This window comes from Rhipicephalus sanguineus, chromosome 6 (genome assembly GCF_013339695.2).
Source record: "Rhipicephalus sanguineus isolate Rsan-2018 chromosome 6, BIME_Rsan_1.4, whole genome shotgun sequence".
NCBI classification, from domain to species: Eukaryota; Metazoa; Arthropoda; class Arachnida; order Ixodida; family Ixodidae; genus Rhipicephalus; species Rhipicephalus sanguineus.
Window position 1 is genome coordinate 68,437,477 of NC_051181.1, and position 23,402 is coordinate 68,460,878.

General features: G+C 44.8%; 1 protein-coding gene across 1 annotated transcript in view; it reads right to left on the reverse strand.

Moving 5' to 3' along the window:
• The window catches only part of LOC119397322 (uncharacterized), a 41,702-nt gene extending 20,772 nt beyond the window's left edge, over positions 1 to 20,930 (reverse strand). The window contains exons 1-5 of the mRNA XM_037664754.2: positions 20,589 to 20,930; positions 17,794 to 17,952; positions 12,456 to 12,691; positions 6,990 to 7,102; positions 4,468 to 4,597 (exon numbers count right to left, since the gene is read on the reverse strand). Of these exons, the coding sequence (XP_037520682.2) occupies positions 4,468 to 4,597; positions 6,990 to 7,102; positions 12,456 to 12,691; positions 17,794 to 17,952; positions 20,589 to 20,763 (813 nt within the window). The 5' untranslated portion in view covers positions 20,764 to 20,930. The remainder of the gene's footprint in view (positions 1 to 4,467; positions 4,598 to 6,989; positions 7,103 to 12,455; positions 12,692 to 17,793; positions 17,953 to 20,588) is intronic.
• Positions 20,931 to 23,402: the final 2,472 nt, after the last annotated feature.

The following is a 23,402-nucleotide window of genomic DNA, read 5'->3' on the forward strand; positions in this document are numbered from 1 at the left end:
CAGTATGTCTTTTGTAACGCATTCCCAAAATATGATCTCTGCTTTATTCTTCTAACTGTCTGCTTTATATTTCTACTACTGTTTACCCATTTATACGTTGCCAAGGCGATTTTGAAAACAAATATATAATTATGTAGGAGTCCCTTGAGTTACAGTACAAAGCATTCTACTTATCGCTTAGGAAAATAGCGAAACTGAATTTGCATTATAATAATAGAAATCATTAGGAGCTATCTTAAAGATGTTAGGAAGGGGATTCGAGAAACGTTGTTTTACTGAATGCTCCGTTTTACTCATGAGCGTCCCAACGAGCCGTTTCAGGCAATTTTTCATAGGCACTGAATTTTCTATTGTCTTAATAGGTAAGTTGACGATACTTCATGCTCATTGCTATTAAGGGCGCCGTCTGTATTGTGTTTCTGTACTCATTCAATGTGAATGTTTGATACAGAACCACCTCTCTATTATACTTATATTAGTTTTCCTGTTTTGGCCTTCTTAAATATTTTTCGTATTACTAATCGCCACCTAATGGGATCTATAAGCGGCAATAGCGCGAATAACGGCGGTGTCCTCCGACGCTTTGTGCAACCTATACAATACGTCTGAGACGTCTCTGTGTTGCACATGTTTTCTCGTTGAAGAAAAATTGCTAAAAGATTACACGTTAGTGAGATATCAACAAAGAATCATTTACGCCAGCAGATAAGTAGAATATGAAAATTCATTGCTCTTTTACGTCATCTACGTATACCCCAGGGGTCTCAAACTCAGCTTATATCCAGCGGGCCACAGTCACGAAATTTAGTTCGAAGCGCCGGGACAGTGAAGATGGTGGGAGACAGTTTGAACAAAATGACGTTGCCATTCGAAAGGAAGCCTTTCTCATGTCTCATATATAGGTCATTTCTGAAGGGGACTTGGAGTCAGAATTCGAGAAACATCGATACCGATGTACAGAATGACTGATATCTGGACGCGGATTCTGAAATATAGAGTTTTTGTTCCACGGTTATGTTTCAGCACATGGTGACCACATGTTCCTCACGAAAGAAAAGCTTGAGACCAGTCATGTCTGTGTAGCTCACGAACATACTTATCTAGAAAATAAAAACAAATGGGACGAAGATGGTCATGTGTACGGGTGGGGCCGCTAGCGAAAGGTCTCAAACCCCTATCATACACTATGCGTCCCCCCCCCCTCCCCCCCCAAAAAAAAGTCGATACCAGCGCTGTTGCTGCTGTACACCTGTCCGGATATACGGTATTGTGCAAACTGTCTTTTACGGACAAGGTAAAAGTCCACACCGGTATTTGCGCCATTGTGCGAAGGCTTCTTACAGAAGTTATTGTGATTATATGGCAACCCGCTAGCTGGTCGGCAAGCTGAGCAGCGACTCCCATTAATTGCAAAAGTGACAAGCAAGAATCGCTGTCAGCGAACTGTATAAAGAGTTGTCCTGTGAAGAAGCTAAAGCAAATCGCAATAAATTGTTTTGGAAGGAAACTAATGTACTTTGAGCAAGAAGGGCAAAACTTTTAGATATTGACAGACATTTCATTAAAGTGAAACAAAATAGGTCACAGTTAGCAAATTTTCAAGAAGACATTTTCGTGCATAGGCGTTCGCTGCTACATTATATGGATCTATAATAACAAATTAGAGAATTTATCGAAGTATCTTAAGATACAATTGCCAAGTATCGTATCGGATACAATTATTGCGGCAGTATCTTGTATCTGTATCTCCAATACTTCTTGCCTGAGTATCTTGTATCGTATCGCGATACAATTTCAAAGTATCTTTGCCCAGCCCTGATATATATATACATATATATATATATATATATATATATATATATATATATATATATATATATATATATATATATATATATATATATATATATATATATATATATATATATATATATACACCACTGGGAAGGACATGAAAACCACCACTGCACATAAGTTATATATCTAGGGGGACACACAGTGAGACAATTATTACCGTTGTCAGACGCCCAGTTAACTAAGATTGAATAATGAACTTTATTGAGTGCAGGAAAAGTTGCATGTTTTTATTGAAAAGTTGTAGGCAGTCGCGTTTCTACACAGCTTCCCTTGCCAGGATTCTTCTAGCATGTCTGTACCGCGAGATATGCAGCTGCAAAGTTTATTTGCAGTTTGAATGATTACGCATGCAATACGGTGAGGATCGCCGCAATGTTCCTCCTTGATGTGACGAGCAGTCAGTGCTTGCTATCACCAGCCGGTAGCAAAGGGTAACCGTTATCACCTTTGCGCATGGCTTCTACCCGTTGTCTGATTAAACGCCGCACGCAACTGCCACGGCACATTGGGGAGGAGCTTTGCGCCAGTGCTCACTGTCTCGCATGCGTAATCATGGAACCCGCAATTAAACTTTGTAGCGGGATATCTTGGGGCACGGACATGCTAGAAGAATTCTTCAGAGTGGAGCTGTGTAGAAACGCGACTGCCTCTAATTTTTCAATGCAAACATGCCCGCTTGCTGAACTCATTAAGAAGGTCATTATTCAATGTTAGTAAATTGGACGGCTGATAGCAATAATTACTGGCTCACTTTGTGTCCCGCTGGATAAAACACCTATCTGCAAAGGTTGTTTTTACGTACCTCCCAGTGCTGAATACCAAGAAAACCATATAGCTTAATGTGTAACACCCGGTGTATATATATATATATATATATATATATATATATATATATATATATATATATATATATATATATATATATATATATATATATATATATATCAAGAAAATGCGTCATCCTTTATTGCGAGAGTGCATGGATGTAACGTTGTTTTAGGTTTAGGATCTCTAGGAATAACTGGTACTGTATTGAATATTCGGACACATCTTTATTTAAATATTCATCTAGAATTGGAATAAGAATGTTCGAACGAGATATGTTGAAAGTGGTACGAAGGATAGCCGATTTCTACACTGGGATAGCTGGTACTGCATCTTGTATTGGAAACAGCGTAATAAACGAATGCTGAGAATTACCTGCCGGTGGTACTGCTCTTGCCACTTTTCGGGCCAGGTAAACACACAGTGTTGGCTTTTGTTTTGACTATTAAGGTCATTTTGCCGTCATACATATGCGTTCCGTCAAATAAAGAGCGAACTGAGAGTCAAATCTGAAGTTCTGTATTTCCGTTCTTGGTTAAAACACCAGTTAGTAGACGCGCAAGTCGCTGTAATATAGCACGATTGGATATCCAGTGCAAAGATTAGTATGTGGAGCTCACGCGTGCATACAACGGTCCTCCGACGTATGCAAAGAAAACGTTCTGGTGTTCTCTTAACGCGACCACCATTGCTCTGGCTTTGCGAAATAAAGTTCACTAATAATAATTAATGAAACCACTGCTGTTTTCAGCCTTTTCTGTAGTTCAAGAAATTCAACTAGCCCATATAGAATAATTCACGAAAAAATTTAAGGTAGGAAGAACTCGAAACGTAACGATAAAAAATTATTTCCAGTTTTTTAATATTTTATGTCGTACAAGCTGCGTTTGTTGCATTAAGTAAGTTCAACTGACCGGGTCGCAATGGAATATTCACTTGACTCATTGCATACAACGTTATTGCCACAGACATGCTTCTGACAAGAAAATAATAATAATACTTTATTCTGGCACGTATACAAAACAGTTACATGCCACCGAGGTGAGGCAAAAGGAAACGGACGATATGATATCATCGATCGAAAAACACAACTCACGCTTACCGCAACTTGACTGCTGGCTTGTAGGAATGCGCAGCTTCAATATATGTATTTAGTCTTGTCATGTTTCATTACAAACATGCTGGCTATGAATCATTCATAGTTAATTGCCAGGAATAAAAACGTTGCAAAACTGGAGCACCTTTGAGTGAAACAACAATTTCACAATATCCGAGAAAGTGCAGCTGCCGGTCACACTTCTTGCAAAAGAGCGTTTTCTAAATTGTAAGCGATAAAAATTGGACCATTTCCCCGAAGGGAACGCTGATGGGATGCGAAGCGGCAGAGTGGCGCACGGGTGGCGTCACGGGTTGAACGGCGCTAACGCGAGTGCTGCGGTGAGCGCTGGAAGATTCGTTTGAAGCGAAACTCGGTGTAGCGTTTACTGGTGTAAATGTTTGTTTGAAACGCGGACACGGGAGGCGAGCGGGCGTTAGAGCCGGCAGCTGCGGTGCTCCGGCGGGTGAGGGAGAGAGTTACGTACGCGCACACCTGCGAGGGAAGCGTGCGAGGGGTGCGTGACGTCAACGCCCAGCTGCGGCGTGACCTATACTTGGCACCGCTCCAATACCTGCGCCGAGGGAAGCGCGTTGCCTCGCGTTTGTGCGGACGGACGGACAGCGTTACACAGGCTAGTCAAAGAGCTGCTACGCATCTAATAACTATGTGTAGAAGTATTCACGTACCACAGTCAAGAGCACCTTGTCATTGAGGGTGTCCTTCGTCCAGGTGCTGATGAGTTCCACTTGACAACGCTGCGATGCCAAGCCGGGTGGCGTGGTTACGTGTGTTCGGAGGATCAGGAAATCCATGGATCTGTACAACATATCGCTCGTTGTTACCCAATAAACATGAAGGCCGAATAAGTCACCTGACGATCCTACGCCGTCAAAGATTTCCAGAGTAGCTAGTCTCTTAAACTTGCGTTCCAACTTGTGCAATACAAGAGGTTACATGAGAGGGAAAAAAAATCTAATTAACCCGTTTTTGGTAGGAACCCGTAAAGCGAACCTCTACGGTTATCACAGAAAGAAAGCCATCTGTGCTAGTTGTAGAAAAGTTCGTCCTACTCCAGAACTTGAAGGCGGCACCGAGGCTTTTGCGGGGCGGGCGCTCTACCATCAGAGCTCAGTAGAAGGAAAACAGTTGATGCATTCATTATTCTAGTGAATAGACACTAAAGACGACACGGAACCATACAGTACAAGCGCTAGCATTTCTCCTATGCGGGTTCTTTGTTGCTGGTTGCTACCATTTAATTTCATATTTTTATTGCCTACGCCGCCTCTGTAAGGCCCTCTGCCTATGGATGATACAATAATAAATAAGTTACAGACTAAATCAATGAATTTGAACCTAAGCAACTCCTACACCAAAAAAACGAAGGTAACTAAAGGAGCCCAACGACAATTCAGAAGCGTTAGATATATATGCCTGCTTTAAAGGGACACTAAAGTGAAACAATGAATCTGTTCATATTGATAAATCATACTGTGAAAACCCTAATGTCTTTAATTTCACCATCACAGCCATTTAATGCAGGAGGAAATGAAGGTCGAAGTTTCGTTTTTAAATTTCGCGCCTAAATCTCCACGCGTGGCGTCACGGATTTCAACGTAAAATTTTCGCGTTTTGGCCACACTGGCTCAACGACATTTCCGGAAACTCGGTACGTTAAGTCTGCGACTCCCTCAGTGGAAAATTTCCTAAATTTTCACCGATTAGGAACTACATAAGCCCTCGTAGACGCCGTCAAAATCTATGACGTCACGGCAATTGGTGCGGGAACTTCAAGGTGGCGTCGCCACCTACATTTTCTTCCTGGGCGTTTTCTGCGTTTTTCAGCGGCAAGCGTGGTTATTTTGGTGTCGTGCAAGACTGATTTATTGACACGAGAAAAATCGCTTTTATTTTATTTATTGACACGAGAAAAATAGCGTTCCATTAAGATCGCTTCAAGCTTACTAAATATTTTCGAAACGTTTTATCTGGAAGAAATTTCTCGCGTTTTTGACAAGCATCTCTACAGCAGTGTTTGGTATCTTTGCCCGCGATATAATTAAGCGACACATGCTGCTGCGTACTGCGTGGAAGCCGCCGTCTGATGGTTCATTTGGACAGCCTGGCTGTGCTATATTGCTTTCAGTTAACAGCTAATTAGTGACGTGTGGTTGTAGCTACTCGTCCTCATTGAAGTGCTCGTTTCATACGGCCTCCTTGGGACAAAAACTCGACATGCGTTGCTGGCTGTTCTACTATTGGCATTCCATTCCCACAGCACCGCGGCAAGCCGCCATCTACCTTACGGATATTCTTGCAGAAATTTCTATTGTAGCTTTGCTGTAAGGAAGCTGTCTGTAATAAAATGCTCGCCCTGATAATACGTAGCGCGACGGAATTCATCGATGACCGAGAAACAGTGTTCCACTTTGATTTGTAACAGGTTACTGTTGTACATAAACATTATTCTCTTCTTTCTGTAGTAGACATTCGTGTCAGCAACAGCCTTCTCTTTAAATATTTTTTAAACAGCGGTACATCGCTCTTATATATTATTGACAAGCGGAAAGCTCTAATATATGACCCACATATACAATAGCTATGCGTGTAAAATCACCGTGGAAATCAAGAAAAAAATCTTGGTGTCTCTTCAGTGTTTTTTAAAGAAAGATTACAATGTGCGCCCAAAGATATTAGAGCCACTTTGTCGTCCTTCCAAAGTCACTAGAAAAAAAACTACATAAAGGCTACTACAGCAAATGTTGTTCGTGGAAAAATGGAACGACTCTTTAAGTGGCGCTTGGCAAAATGCATACTTCGCATAATTTTTTCGCAAAGCTAAAATTTCGCGGATGTGTGAGATTCTCCATGTCGGATTTTCATGTTGTGCGGCAGAAGTTTTTTATTCCACTACCAGTAGACCACCGTTTACCAACAGGCAGCAGCCGCGACAAGTGCGTCGACGCATCGGCCAGTGGCGCGACGGCAACCTCCGTCGTTCTTGGTCGACGCGCTCAGTCTGCGCACGCAGTGATCCGCTGGAAACTAGCGTATAACAGGTTCGCGGTAAAATGAAATATGAGAAAGTTAACTCATTTCGGAATAAAAAGATGTGCGCATTACGCTGTATACCACGTTGCATGAAATGATGCGTCGGGGACATCCACTGCGAGAAATGAACTTCACTCGATTAGAAGAATATGTTTACACGGCTGCTTCAGCGACGAGTCCTGTGACGTAGACGTCGGAGTAGCTTCGGTGGTGGTAGATTTCGAGCCCTATGAACAGGACAAGCGGATATTTCGACCACTGCCTCAGGTTCTGCGAAAAGGATAAACAATGGAAATATTTGTGGCAGCGCTTCTGATACGCCCGTCAAAAGGCAAATGTACTATAATTGCCAATAAATTTATTAAGTGATGTTAATGTCGCGTTTTAGGCGTTCTGCCACGCACAGAAAATAAGTGCTATTTGAAAATGACGAGTACGCCTATACATTTCTTTGTATGACCACACGGGGAGGGTGCAAGGTAATGAAAAGTTGCTCTGAACAGGAGCGCATTCTTGTATAGGTAATGAACAGCTGCTCTAAAATATGTGTGACCGTATTCTTTTTTTTATTGTATAGAAAAGAAAAACACGCGTCGTTAACAATCTGTTTAGCCCACACCGCGTGCCGAGACTACGCATACGGTCTCAAGGTGAATGCCCATGAGTTCTGTTAAGTGATTCTCTTGAAAAAAAAATTCACCGAATGTGGGTAGTTATACGATAAACTAACGACATTTTAACAGATTCGTTTAACGATATTCCTTGTCAAAGGCATTAGATGCAATAGCATAGGAGTACCACATCATGCACCATCTCCTCGCAAAAGCCATGAATTATCCTACGCCCTGCAAACTTTGACGGGTGCTTCCAGTCTGCAAAGTTGACCGTGTCCTCCATAACACCACAGACCCTGGTGACATGGAGTTTTAAGCACAGTATAATTGTATTTTTGATTGCACATAGGAAAGAAATGCGAGTGTAGTTTACTTCACAATCGCTCCAATTATCTCGCAATTTAACATGAAAACTTCCCATTCATGCAGGACATTAACATGAACAGCAAATCGGTAAGGGGGATATCACTGAATGTCAAGTGTGTGATGTGCACATAGACCCGCAGAACATATTTTGTGAAGCATGCCAGGCTTCTTGACGACTTAAATGTAAACATTTCGACAGAAATCTGTCTGGCTAGGTGGAATATTTAGGAGGTTGATATGGCTCCAGCCAAGTTTAAGAGAGCCCGACTAGAGCACTGCACGGGCCGAATTTCCCGGCCCGGGCCCGGCCCGGCCCGAAAACGCCATGCTCCGGCTTTCCCGAGCCCGGCCCGGTGTTCCTAAATGTGGCCCGTACCCGGCCCGGGCCCGGAAGGTTTGGGCCCGGCCCGGCCCGGCCCGTTTCAGCTAGTTATGCCTTGAGCATAAAGGAGGCACTGTCCAGCCTTCGGTTATTGTGAAGATACCTGCCGCACACAAGATATTTTCTAGATTGTTTTAGGAACTTCTTTCAGTGTCACAACTTTCACCGGTACTGTGTATACTTTCGGTGAATTACGCGCGTAACACTCTTGCAAAATGATTGCAGGGCAATATAAAATATAATTAGAGTCATAGCTGGCTCTTTCATGTACGCACTCAGTGCTAACCACGCAATCTCATTTTTGCATTTTAAAGAACAACTACAAAATATAATACCTGCATAAAGTGGAGAAAGAAGCATGGCAGACATTTTTAAATTGAGTCTACATCAACTGCATACGAGCTAGGGCTGTTGAGTAAAAGTAGCAAGTCTCCTGCAAACCTCATCTATTGCACAATGCAATGGGGAAAAAAATGTGCTCTATCTGCTTCTGGGAGGAATACGTCAGGCTGGGCAGCGTTACATAAAAAAAGCTGTCGTGTTGACTCCTCGGCAGGCAACTGCACTCAACCTACACTACGTTTTCGTGTTCAAAACAACAAGGTTCTTTGTCCCGCCCTTCTTCCCGAGTCACCGCCACCGTCACCGCCACTCGGGGAAACGAGTGTCTCTATGGTCTGGCGCATCACCACTAGTAATGGGAGAATCAACAACGGCGTTTGCCCTGGGATAAGAGTCGCTCCGCATCTTGCACTTAAAATGCACGAAAAACAGCTCCTGAGATATTAATGACTCACAAGTCGCGTCGGCCAGTCTACGGGCATGCGAGCGTAGCTGCATACTCGAAATGTTTCCCTAGATACAAACGCGCACATCTTATACACAGTAATCTAGGCAGTTTACCGTTGTTTTCCTTACACGGTACCCAAGAACGTCTTTCACTCACTATAATGGCGAAAATTTAATTAGGCGTTTCTTGAAATCCCATGTAGCATACCGATGGAGCAAAATTGTAGACGTCTTGTACTGTGCAATTTCTATGCACGCCAATGCACTCCAGGTGGTTTAAATTACCCGGAGCCCTCAACGACGGCGTCTCATGTAGCCTGGGTCGCTTCGGGAAGTTAAACCCCACAAAACAAAAACAAAGCCACACACGCAATTATACCTATACGTATGAGACCCGGGCCTAATACGGGCCTGGCTCGGGCCCGAGCCCGACCCGAGCCCGAAGACCAAGGGCTCGAGCCCGATCCAAGAAACCCTTACCCGGCCCGGCCCGGCCCGCGGGTCGGGCCGGGCCCGTGCAGTGCTCTAAGCCCGACGTTTCGGGACCGATTCGGTCCCTTCCTCAGGGGTTGACTAGTTTGGTCATGGAAGCTTCTCCCCGACTTGTTCCACCGCGGCTCCGGATTTCCCTTTCCCTCACGTTTCGAAGGCCGTGAACGTAAACCGAGGGCATTGTTCCCAGGGACCGGTTCACATTTGCCGGCGTGTTTTGTATGTGCCACGACTCGTGCAAGAGCCTCCTTCCCAGATTCCTTTCTGTTTCCAGAACAGAAGCGCCGTCGAAGTCGATCTTATGGTCGTGCTTTTCACAGTGCTCTGCAAGAGCACTGCGTTGCATTTCCATCTTCCTGACGTCGTTCTTATGTTGGCGCATTCTTTCTCGGAAGCACTTGCTCTCGCCTATGTAGCTAGCTGGCCATTGCGAACACGGCACCCTGTAAACTACGCCCTGATGTTGTTCCCTCGGGGGTCGATACTTCGGCTGCGGTAGCAGGCGGGTGAGCGTCGACGCTGGCGTGACCCCCTCTTTTCTAAGAATCCTGGCGAGCTCTTCACTGATGCCCGGCACATATGGTATGACAATGCGCTGGACTTGCTTCTTGGATTCCGTTATGGCCGGTGGGGTGGCCGGGGAGGGGGGAGGGGGGTCGCGTAGCGTGCCTTTCGGCACACGGCGCGACACTCGGCGAATGAAAGCTTTGCTGTATCCGTTCTTTAGCAGCTCGGCGACGACCCTCTCCTCTTCTCTTTTTCTCTCCGCTTCCGACGTGCAGATTGTTCTCGCACGTGAAAGGAGCGCCGAAACTACCGAAGCTTTGTGGGCAGTCGGATGACAGGACGTGAAATGCAAATACCTGCCGGTGTGCGTTGGCTTTCTGTATACCGAGAAGGTCATGCGCTCGCCCTGCCGCCCGACTGCCACATCGAGAAACGGAAGCGTCCCGTCTCGCTCTCGCTCCACCGTGAACTGTATCGCCTGGTCGACGGAATTCAGATGTTGGAGGAAGCTGTCTACGGCTGACTTCTTTATGACGCAGAAGCAGTCATCCACGTACCTCACAAACACTTTCGGCTTGTCAATAAAGGAGCCTAGTGCGGTTTCTACAATGTGCTCCATTGCGAGGTTCGCAGCTGTTACGGAGATCGCCGCCCCCATCGCGGTCCCGCTGGCTTGTCTGTAGAAGATCCCGTCGACGCTGAAGTATGTCCCCTTGAGGCAATACTCCAGTAGACGACACAGTTCGTCGATGCTTAGGCAGCTTCTTTCGCTCAAGAGTTTATCTTCCTCCAAAGCTGCTCGTGCGCAGGACACTGCTAGCGCTATGGGCACACTGGTGAACAGAGACGAACGAAACGATGCACTCATCACTGCTCACTGTCACATCTTTCATGCGCTCCACGAAGTGGCTGGCGTTGCGTATGTGGGTTGGTGTTTTTCCCACGAGCGGCGCCAGAGTCCGGTGGAGATACTTGGACAGCGCACGGAGTGGAGAAGATGTAAAATCCACGATAGGACGGAGCGGGACAGTGGGCTTGTGGATCTTGGGAAGCCCGTAAAATCCTGGTGCAGAGCCGTTCCGGCAGATAAGCTGGAGGTAGGTGGTCCTTACCTCCGGGTGCCTCTTAAAGATATCCGCCAGGAGCTTGTTCAGTTCCCTTTGGACTCTTGGTGTGGGGTCTATCGCCAGCGTTTCATAGGCCAGGCTGTGAAGGAGATCACGCACTTTGTCGTTGTACGCCTCCCTATCGAGCATGACCATTGCGTTGCCCTTGTCGGCTGGGAGGATGACAATGTTCTTATCATTCCGGAGTGAACGGATCGCATCATTCTCCTCCCTCGACATGTTGTGCTCCCGGCGCTTTCTTATTTTTGATAGTACACCGATGGCCTTGAGACGGACATTTTCTCGAATGCCGTTGTCAAGTCGACTTATGCCTTCCTCCGTAGCCGCAATGATCTTTGGTAGTCACGGATGCGCCGTGTTCACGTTGAAGTTGTGTCCCTTGGCCAGCACGCTATGCTCGGTAGGGGAGAGTTGTATGGAGGACAGGTTGACGACGAACGTATCGTTGTCATGTCGGCGGTGGGGTTTTTCTCCTTGAAGTGTCGTGACCTTGCTTTTGTGGGCCGCTTGCTGCCTCCGGGCTGTTGTAAAAGTGTGTTGCGTGTTCAAATTACATTAAAAATGCGCCAAAAGTTAAAAAAAAGACCCTGACGGAGAACGTGACATAACTCGTTTTGTTGAACGCACCAGAAGGGATTTATAAATCCAGACAGAGCCTCGTGCAAAATGTAGCCGAAGAACATATATCACTTCGGTCAACTAATTTCGAACATCACGCTTCCCGTGATGAGAAGTTTGTAGTTCTTACATGTTTCTATATTATTACATACATGAGTTACCAATTTCGCCTTCAGCGACCAAGTTCACTATATCCATGAGCAAGAGGATGTACTTGGGTGAAGGCAGATCTACAGCTAAATGCAACAATATACAGGGTAACGAAACTCCCTGTCACGCATTGCCAATGAATGCTTGTTCGCAGCTTTACCGAACACATTTAAAAAATGCATGTTAGGCGCCAAAGTGTACACGAAATGTTCCAATAAGGAGAATTGGTAAAAGAGGGTGCTTACAAAAATAAATGAATTCATTTCAAAGTAAGATTGCGCTTGTTCAGTGCATGCAGTAATGCATTATGATAGACTGACAGCTTGTTTCCCTCCTTGACACCAGTGCGTAATACGCGCAAAATAAGTTTAATGCTCATAATGAACAAAGCGCCACTTGCACGGAACAATTAATGCTATTCGCTTGAGTGCGCTCGTGAGCATACTGGCGCACTTTAAAGGCAGGCGCGAAAGTCCACGTTCCAAAGGACGATACCAGAGTGGGTTGGTCGCACCTTTGACAGTTTTACTGGCAGTTGCACTAGCAAAATAACCATGGCAAAATGGTCGACAGCTTACGGAGAGCATGCTGTGATGCTTCCACAGCTTGCCGCTGTCGATGCCCGTGCTGACCACTCGGTGGTGCGCGAACCCGTAGCCCCGCACGTTCTGGTCGTGGTACCTCCGCATGATGGCTTCGGCACGGTCGCCTACCTCGAGGCTCTCGTCGTACTCCAAGTCAGATGTCAGGGAAAGCAGGAACTGTTCCACTTTGTTGCCTGCCGCCATCTTCAAAAAGTTGTCGAAGGCCTCCTCTGCGATATGAAAATTGCAAAGAAGTAGGATAGGCGGGGCAAAATGAGACACGGGGCAAAACGCGACATTTTGACTTTGCCGCCCTCTACAGTAATAAAAAATATAATTTTTCTTTGTTTTTTTATTTCAGTGATAGGTGCTGTGAGTTTTCGACGTTTTTGTGTAAATGTTCATGATTGCTCACAGCATTCGCGCAGGAAAAATTGTGCGGCTGATGTCAGTGTGTTCGTGACCCGCCAAAAAGTGGAGAAATTCTGCTCGGCCAAATTTTCGGATCCGTGCATGAAGCTACTCCGGCGTCACTACAGCAACGTAGTGCTTATATTGTTATTTACACTACTAGCTACATTCCACCAAAAGTTTAGTTCATTTGGTGCCGTGGGCCAAAGGGCAAATGTTTTTGAATTCGGGCATGTGAGAGGGGCAAAACGCGACAAAAAGGCATTGATTTGCGTTAGAGAGTGTCTTATTAAGTGAACCATTTATTTACGCTCATTATATATAATATTTTTCGTTTAGGATGGTACGGACGTACAAGATAATATCATCTAGAGTTTCCTGGGAGGGAAACGATATGAAAAATGCACTGAATGCTTTTCAGGAGTTTCGGAGCAACACAACGTCGGGTTTTGTTTGGATTCAACGCGTGGAGTGCAAAGACTGGGCTCATAAAGACTGCGTGGGTGCCCATGGAGTGAAATTGAAGTGCTTCTACTGCAAGAACTCAAAGGATAAAATTTTTTCACACTGTCTCGTTTTGCCTCACGCAGCGTCTCGTTTTGCCTCGTAGGTTGGGGCGAAATGAGACATCTGGTGCATTTTTTATTTCTCTTTAAAAAAACTTTGTTGTCGCAACATCGCCACACTTATGTAGCACATACCTTATGCCCAAAAGAAACTTCCTGCATTAATGCTTTGTGGTAACGAGTGAAATAAGATAAAATATTCGCTATTTTCAAATTTTTGTCGCATTTATTTATTAATTTATTATTTCACAATACTGCAGGCCACATGGCCCAGGCAGGAGTGGAATTACAGAGAAAGAAGAACAATACAAAATAATTGATAACAACACTGGCAGCACAAGCAATATGTCGCTGTCGCTTGGACGATTTATAAGAAAAGGAATGAAAAGGAAAAAAAAATCACGAACAATTTATAACACTCGCAGCATAATGGTTTAACAGCAAGTATAAGAGCAATATAACAGCAATGTAACAGTTTATAACGCAGCATAACAGCAATATAAGTTTCACTGATTCAATATTCATTACGAAAAATGTTGCTCACGGACTTCGTCAAAATTGTCTGCCTCGCAAACGAACTTAGGTAGACTGTTCCAATCCGAAACTGTGCGGGGAAAAAAACTCTGTTTGAATGCCTCCGTTTTGGCAAAAATGTGTTGTAGGGTGTATTTGTGAGTGTTGCGCGTAGTTCTCGCTGTAGTGGTCTTTAAATGTGAAGGTGCAGACATACCAAGTTTTCCGTTAAAAATATTGCGCAGGAATTTTAGTCGACTGATCTTTCTGCGGACAGCCAAGGTGTGGATGTTATGAGCTTTCATGAGTTGCGTTGGTGAATCTAGTCTTTTGTATTTATTGAATGTAAATCTGATGGCTTTCTTTTGCAGCGCTTCTAAGCTTGTATATCTTTTTTCGTGTACGGATCCCATACAACGGACGCATACATCAGCTTAGGTCTGATAATAGCATTATACGCTTGAAGTTTAACATTCACAGTTGCCTTTGCAAGCTTCCTTTTCAAAAAGCACAGTTTCCGAAAAGCTGATGTGCACACTGACGAAATGTGTGCTCGCCACGTCATATCACTTGAAAGGGTGATCCCTAAATACTTACACTGCGTTACTGATTGAATGGGGGAGCCATGAATATTGTAGGTAAACACACTAGGATTTGTTTTTCGCGTTATATTCATGAGCACGGTTTTATCAACGTTTAATTCCATGTCCCATGCTGCGCACCAGCATTCAATGTTGCGAAGAGTTTGCTGTAATAGGTTATGGTCGTCAGGGCAGGTTGTCATTTTGCTCCGCCCTACCCTATACATCGCCGAATAGGAAGTTTGCCTGCGTTTGCGTATTAGACCGTACACGTTTTTTGGTACACCTTGTCGTTCTCTCGCTGGCATCTCTGTAGTGTGAGAGGTTATCCAAGATTCTCAGTATAATATCCAGATTTATGCGCAGCATAAGCTTGAGCACAAGGGAGGGGCGACGAGTTTTTCACCCGCGGGTTTTGTTTTCAGCGACTGGCCACTGTTCTCCCCGCTGTAAATATAGCGTGAATGTTACTTATTGCTCTGCTCAAAAGTTCAGCCAACAAAGAGATCAATCTTTTTATGACGGCTTCGCTGCTTAGGTGTTCTCTGACACAACAACGTGACAACATTGATATGGAAGATATATTAAAAAAACTGGTCCGAAAACGACGGAAGGTGCACAACGCCAATAGTAGATTAATCAATATATTAAGGCCTTCTAGGTTGTAATGGCAGGGCTTTAGACTGTGCTAGGACACGCATGCATATTACTGCTCAGTATTTTTCTGTAGAACAGCCTCAGAGCGTATGTTTGGGCAAGGAAAAAACTTTGAGTAAGCCGATGAACGTTAAGTATTTTAAAAACACTAACAAATGGCAACACACAAAGAAAACAAATCTACTTTGAGGACAACATGCAAACACGGCTTTCAAGACTACCAGTAGAAAGGCTGAAGGTGGAAGCACTCGTGTAAGTTTTCTATAGATACCCAGTATGGACGCACTAGGCGTGTATGAACCTCGAAAAGTGGGGTTGTCTTTAGACCAGTGTTATTTAGGTTAGCCTGTATGCACATGCCGAAGCATAAATGACTCCTGCCATTTTCTCTGACTCGCGCTTTACAGAACATAATGACGCCTGTGCTCACCTCTTAAGTCGTCAATAGTTGGCATTTTTACAAAAAGTTTACTGTGTCAGCGTAGCGAGTGATTGGAATAAGCTTGCAAGTATTTCGCTACGTTCCTCTCATGAAAGTTTGCGGGCAGGACAGACGAAATTCAAAGCAAGAATGGCGGCGAACATGGACATCTCTTCCCTCCGATAGATATCATCCCGAAGCCATCATGACATACATGTCACGCGGTCCCTTATGCATATGCCTATGTCACATGTAAGAGGTGACAGCAAAGACGCGGGAAAGGAAGAGGAAGATGCCAAGGGTATCGTGACGTATAACCGCACGACTAGAAGAAAAGGAAAACGAAGCGGGACGTATAAAAAAGAAGGTGACGTGGCCAGAGGGGGCCTGGAGTGTTCGAACGGCAGCGCGTGAGCTTGGAAAGCGGGGGACGAGCGTCGCCGGCCTGTGTTCCGGGCGCTCCGGCTCTTCCTCGTGCCACGGCATCGCACCGTAGCCACTGCCTGTTCGAGGACACGTCCACGGACCTGGGGCTACCAGCAACGCCCAGGACGCGCCATCGGCTTGTGCACCGAGCGCACCGGCCTACGGCACCGCTCCGTAGGCTCCGACCGAGCCAGATTCTCCTCCCGGGAGACGCTGGCCATCTCCAGGACCTGCGACGCCCAGGTCACTGAACCCGGTGCTGCCCACCCTCGTCTACAACGCCAGTCCGCATTCGGCCACGGTTAAAGCCTGGGACATCGACTGGGACGCCTACTTCAACGCTTGCGCCCCCCCGCAACGCCTCGACTCTTCCAACGGGACAGAACGCCGTGAGTGGCGTAAGCGATGAACGCCTCGTAATTTTAGTTGTTTGACTCTCTCACTCAATTGTTCTTTGAGCGATAACTGTGTTTAGCGCTAGTTTATTCTTTGTGTGTTCCTTTTTAATGTTTGCAGTGGTTTGAGTTAACAATGTGTTTTTCTTGTGTGTAATTAAAATAGGTTTGTGTAACGCTCTCGCCTCGTCCGTTCATTCTAGCCGACTGTTGTCCGGAGATCCGTGACAGCCTAAGACGACTCAAAGGCGAAATCCATTTTCCTAGTTTTCCCATTTTTGAGTAGCGTAGCATATTGGGCTACAGGTATAGCCTGCATTATTACGGATAGTGGACATGCTCTCTACAAGGCAAGCTCAGCCCCTTTGCACAAAGTTCTACAATGAACACTAAAGAGCCGAATTCCTTGCAGCAGTTGAGTAACGTATTTATTCGAATATAGGTCGACCTTTGTTTCAGAAATGTCCCGTATTATTAGCTAGCGACCTGTATTCGTGACCAAGGAAATTCGATCTATATTCGGGAGCAAAGCGAGCGAAAATACTGAGCTATTGGACTTCCACTGTCACGCCTGCCGTTCTTCAAACAGCACCAGCTACACTTGTACTTTACATATGTACGTTTGCAGTAGGCACACTGCAAAGATAAAAATGTATAATGACACTAAGACCTCTAGTAGAAGTTCTTGGAGACCACTGTGAATGCTGCCAACTGCAGTTACGACTCAGTCACCGTGACTGCACAGTCTGTCAAGATCTTTCGTCGACTGATCAAACCGTAGAAATGAGAATGGCGTCGCCCACAGAACCATGATCACTGTATGTGATTCCGTCGCCACCAAATGTTGAGCAAATACAGACCTCTGAGAAAATACAAATGTTGAAGAAATACAGACGCTTTCGCTCGCAGAAAATTGACAAGTAATGGGTTTTGTGCCTGCTTATTGGAAATAAATGTATGTCGTGGTAGAGTTTTCCTGTTTCTCTAAAGATATGGGTCGACCTATATTCGAACAATATTTTTATATCTCCGTCGAACACAATATATATCCTCGCCCTATTTTCTAGTAAATACGGTACCCTGCAATTCAAGCCCTGTTTTTAGATATTTATTCTTTTTTTCCCTGCCTACCCCATCCCATTCTCTAGTCGCCGGATGTGTCGGGTATTATAACCAAAGTATGGGGTGGTGTGTGTGTGTGGTGGTGTGTTGTGTTGTGTGGTTGTGGTGTGTGTGTGTGTGTGGTGTGTGTGTGTGTGTGTGTGTGTGTGTGTTTGTAAATGATATTTTCACACCGCCTTCTGAACGCTAAAGATATGTGGCAAACCTTACCGATTCTCGCCAATTCAAGACATAACTTACGGTTGGAAGACGCGACGAAGTCATCCGATTTCTTCGCAACTCGAACGTGTTCGAAAATTACGAAGGTGCACAGGCCATCTGGTGGAGGCACAGTGCTGCGAAGCTGGCCTCCCATTACGCAGACGATCAGTGGAGGTTTTGCTCGCGGTGAAGGCTTCACTGCAAGAAGTGAACAACACATGCGTAGAATATCAAGGTATGTCAATCGTGATCAAAGGTACCCGCAGTAAAACAATTCGTAGAAACAAGATATGCTTAATTGTGCGCAAGGCGCGATATTTCAAGTGTTACCCTATTGGAAGCTACGATACTTTAGTGCCTGTCGCCTATAGTTGCTGTTTTTGGAATAACGTTATTTTTTAGTGTTGAGAAACCTCTGCGTCGCCTTCGCAATAAAGTTGGTTGGAGCGCTTAGCACGCCGATAGGTTGTTAAACTGAGTTAACACATAACGGTCAAAATGTCACCTGGAAACTGTAACTTGCTGCCGTATTCTCTGTAAATCTTTACTCATAGTTCTTACCAGGCTAGTCGTTTGAAAAATCTAAGCATGCAGTGAACATCATTGGAGTGATTGTCGCCTTTTCTGGCATGTTTCTTGATCGCCATTTTTCGTTTTTTCTTGTGTGGAGAAGCATGACAGTACTGAAAAGGTGTTCGTATAGATGTTGCCTACTGTATCCGCAAATGTTTCCAATACTTGTTTACGATAAAGTGCTTCCCTGTGACTGCTGATATCTCCACTAAGTCAAATGATATTTTAGTGCATAGAGGAACTACAAGGGGTTGCTTACATTTTCAACGTTTATCAATTAAATAATTATTAATGACAATGTGATCCATAGTCACTGTGATTCACCGTAGGACACCACTTCCACTGAGAGAAATGCTTGACTGAAGTGAAGTATTTCTGTCACCATATTCAAAATTAGCTTCATGGTTATTAGTCCAGTGCTGAAAGTAAGCTTATTAGTGAGCCTATAACAGTTCAGTCCTTTAAAGTGGGCCTTATTGCATAATATTTAAATGCCGGCATTTTACCAGCTCTCTGGTATAGTTGGAGCTCTCAGAGATTGTGCATAGAGTAGAGAAAGTTGCTACTCAAAATGTCCTCCATCATTCATCAAGCTGAACTGTTATACCATCCTGTCCGGGCCTGATTCCTTGTGCGACATCACTTTCAATGCGCTTCTATTGCCTCATCAGTAGTTACATACGGAACTTCAGCATCCTGCCGGACTTTGATTTCACTCATGGTTGCAGCGCTTATCGGTGAACTGCGCAGTTCAGAGCAGAAGCCTTTTGCTGCCTTCACTAAGCCATAGCATTCGCTAATAACATTATTCTGCCTGTTTTTCACCTCATAAATTTTCGTTTTTCCCAGCTTTAATTCATTTGATACTGCTTCCTTTTTTTACGTTATAATTTCTTATATCAGAATTGCTTATATCTTGCCTGTCGCCTTTGACAGTGAAACGTATTCTGCTATTACATTCATTTCTGTGCACTAAAATGGACGCCGAGTCAGCGGTGGGAATTAGCATTTGATTTGTTGAAGATATATGCAATGAATTTGCGATTAAGTGAGTCGTGCTAGTACATGCAGTCTCCGGTTGAATATGCTCATGCGTGCTGTCATTATTGAGAGCGCCTTAAAACCTGTACAGTCACAACAATCTGCGTTTACTTTTCGTATACCTTACCCATTAGCTTTTCGGTATTGCCAAGCTAGCTTGATTACAATACTCGACAATAAACTTTACCGAGTGACATTGTTAACCGCAAAATTGACGTCACTGCAGTTAATGTTCTTTAAGGATTATTCGAGTTAGTCTCACATAAATTCAAACTTCAGTTTCGCGCTGTTCACAGTGCCTTGAAAACGCTTTTCCAGTCCTTATTGAGGGCAGGCTTGAGGTGAGCGGAGACCGATTTCTCCACAAATTGAACACTACTGATATGCTGTCGTTTATATGGCAGATATGCATCAGGGAAAGCGCAGCCCGAAAGTGCCCAACGTTAGGAGTAATTCAGAGGTGTGACAACACGTTTTTTAAAAGAATTGTGTATTTATTTAGGCTGATAAAGGACAGTTTTATTCATCAAAGAGGAGCCTACCACCAGTTTCTCTCAGCAGCAATCTCGCCCAGTGAAAGTGATTTTTTAGTGAAACAAGATCACCGCGATTTCGTGTACCGTTGAATTACTCACCCTCCGGGGCTAATTTCGTATGAGATATGTTTCTTAGTCAAGAATAGCCCCCAAGCGTAGCATGTTCAAATCTGCCAAACGTAGCAGGTTCAAATCTGCAGCTGAATGTAGCAGGTTCAAATCTGCCGATACAACACGCATCTTCAAGTATATCACGAGTCAGATCTGAAGTTTTATGCACACGACTAGAAGATGGAGTATCCTCTTGGTAATCAGTGTTGCTCATTTTATGCCTGTGATTGATTCACCCAATTGAAAGCGCGATTTAATATTCGCGGTTTGTTTCGGGTGAATGCTCATATTCATGGAGATAATCTAGGAATTATTTAGTAACAACTTGACGAGACCTAGTAGGTTCCTAATTAGAGCAGAGGATGAAACAGCGCCATTAGAACAACGACAATGAATGAACGCTTGTCCTGCGGTCTTAGTTCCTTTGTTGCCCTTGTTGTAATCGCGTTGTTTCATCCCCTGCTCCAACTACCAATTATTTATTCTGAAAGCTCGCATTCGATGGAAAGAATTGGGCAACGTTTCTCACTCGACGAAGCGCCGTAAATTATAATAGATTCGTCATTTACTCACATGTCGCGGGTGCCAAAGTGGACGGAACTTGAGCCTTTCCTGGTGTCGTTCTTTTCGGATGGGACGTTCGCGTCGTAGTAGGCTCCGGCGAAGTGTGCGTCATCTTAGCTCGTCGCTTGCGGGATGTTGAGGGCGTGCGCGACGACGTCGGATCAGTGCTTTCTTCTGTCTCCATCTCTTCGGAGGATGTCGTTTGCCTCACTGATATTGAGGTTGGCGATTTCGTCTGTTGGCTGGTCTTCCTTGTTTTGATGCGCGAGGTAACCTTTTTTTCGGGAGCAAAAGTGACTGCTCGACCCGCACCTGTCGCCGCCACTTCGGATGATGCGGTTTGTTGCACTGACGTGGAGGCTGGCGATTTCGTCAGTGGGCTCGTCTTTTTAGCTTTGATGCGTGGAGTGGACTTATTTTTGGCACCAAAAGTGATCGCTCGGCCCGCAGCTGCCTGCATGCATGGTGAGAATGCCTTAGGGCGCTTTTTTTGGGGGTGAAAAAAAGGTGAGCAATCATAATATCGAATAAAAACTCAACCTCTCGGCTGCTGGGCAATATGGAGCTTTTTAAAAGCAGTAAGAAATGGTGATACATTGGCAATGAAATGAAGGACTAAGCAGGGATTGCGTTTCTCAAACTTTGCCTAGATTAAAAAAATTTCTCAGAGTTGAATTCTTCCACACATAGCACCTTGCATTCGGCTGTGCAGGCAAGTTGCCGATGCCTTAATATATCCCAAGTGCCAGCTACTCATATTGAAGGCTCCTTCAATTCACTGATGCGAAAATGTAAGTGCAGTCTCTCGTATGAATTGGCGGGACCGTTTGTGCAAGGAATCTTTGTAAATATTGGAGACATCAGCAATTGGTACGCAGCGTTTCTGTTTTGATCTGCAGTGGTAAGCGCTAATTACAGGAACGATGCGGAATTTTATTCTTAACGTTGAATTTTTCGCCTCTACAAAAATTATTCAGGATTTCCGACTGCAAGGTGGTCGAAGCGGTTTGCGTTGATTTGATCCTGTAAAACGCCCTGTTGCACTTAAAGAAAGCTTTACAATATAAAAAAAAATACTCTGGCGCGCAGTTAGTAACGTTATATATTACGTTTATCTTGAACATACACAGAGATGATCAGAGAAAGCTATGATATTCTACAAGCACGATGAAGGCGGCACTTATTAAGTTAACTGCGTAACCACATTAATGCACTTGAATACAAGTTACATATTCAAGGGCTTAGAAATCATTCAAGTGCGCCTAATTTTGCAGAAAGCCTGCCTTGAATACTGACCCGCGTGGCTGCCTCTCTTTTACAGTGTTACCGGGTTGCACCGATTAAACCTGTCAAATGTGCTGTCGCTCAGCGCTAGTCGCATTTGTAGGCATCAGAACAAGAACGAAGTTCAGGGAAGATGGAAGCAAGGAAGAGATCAAACATCCTTGAAAATGGAGACGACGTTTCGACAAGTGGACTTATATTCGTGAAGGCAGCAACTGCGGCATTCCTCATCACTGTGGCCGCTCTCAAGTGTACCGTTGAGTGCTACTTCTTCTGCAGGGCAAGCGTTCGCACATTAACGAGCCAAATCGTTATTTGACACCCAGCAATCTGAATTCTATCACCATCACAAGAGACATTTTATGCGTAATTTTAGTCAGTGCGGTGCCTGCACAATTTTTCAATCGTACTGTATATAGGAGAATGTTATTTGTCAAAGAAGAATAATGTTACGTGCCTTCTTCGCAGTAGGTAACGTATGAGCCCAGATTTCTTCCTCGGTCTCTGTGGTGGCGACAGCGTGTTCCTTGACTCGCTCCTCTGGTAGGTAACGAAATAATATGTGCGATAATTTTAACAACTAGATTATACTAGATCACATATTGCTGAGTGAAGCAAGCGTGAGCGAGAATATAATTTTCACCATCGTAAATCACTATGCAATGCGAACAATAGTGCATGCAGGAGGGCATCAATTATACGTATTCTTCCAGGAGGTGCAGGGCGTGATGTCCGACCGTTTCATATGAATGTGCATGTGTGTGATGTCTATATGTATTCGTCTGCATGAAGCCGCCGCGGTTGTCTAGTGGTTATGGTACTCGAATGCCGATTCGAAAATCGCGGGATCGAATTCCGGCCACGTCGGTATCAGTTCGATGAAGGCGCAGTGCTAGAGGTCCGTGTGCGTAGATTTGGGTGCACGTTGAAGGGACCTTGAAACGGTTTTGACGATTTTGTACGAACACATTGCGCCGGTAGAGGAAGTCCTAAGGATAATTTAAAGACGGATTTAAGCTCTGTGCGTAAACTGTGTAATTTATTACAAGGCTTTAAAGCTGCGAATCGACACCTATCACAGCAGCTCAGCCAAACGCGTTTTCAAACCGCCCATTTCCAGTGCATGTCGTACTGGAAGCGCGACGTCACGCAGGCGGCTGTATCTGATTGGATGTGTCCAGTCCAGGTCACTGAACCTCCTGTGGGCAACGAGCGTCGTCTGCCTATGTTACAATGTGCTCTGTGTTTACGTGACCTGAGCGACAGTGTTCATCTCGAGGTGGCCTTTTCTTGGACGCAATGAATTGCAGTAGCCATGTTGTGTACCACATATCTAGCAATTGGTGACTTGTAAATCTGCAACATCGTACAATGTTTGTGAGGCATCTGGCGAGCGGAATCGGGGTGTTCAACGCCCCGATCCACGTGTCTGCGGCTGTATCTTCACCCCCGAAGACGCAACCACATTGCCAGAGTTTGCGCTTATCGGTGATCGTTCTCGCTGACAAAACTTCAAAAAACCGTTTCAGGATGCCTTTA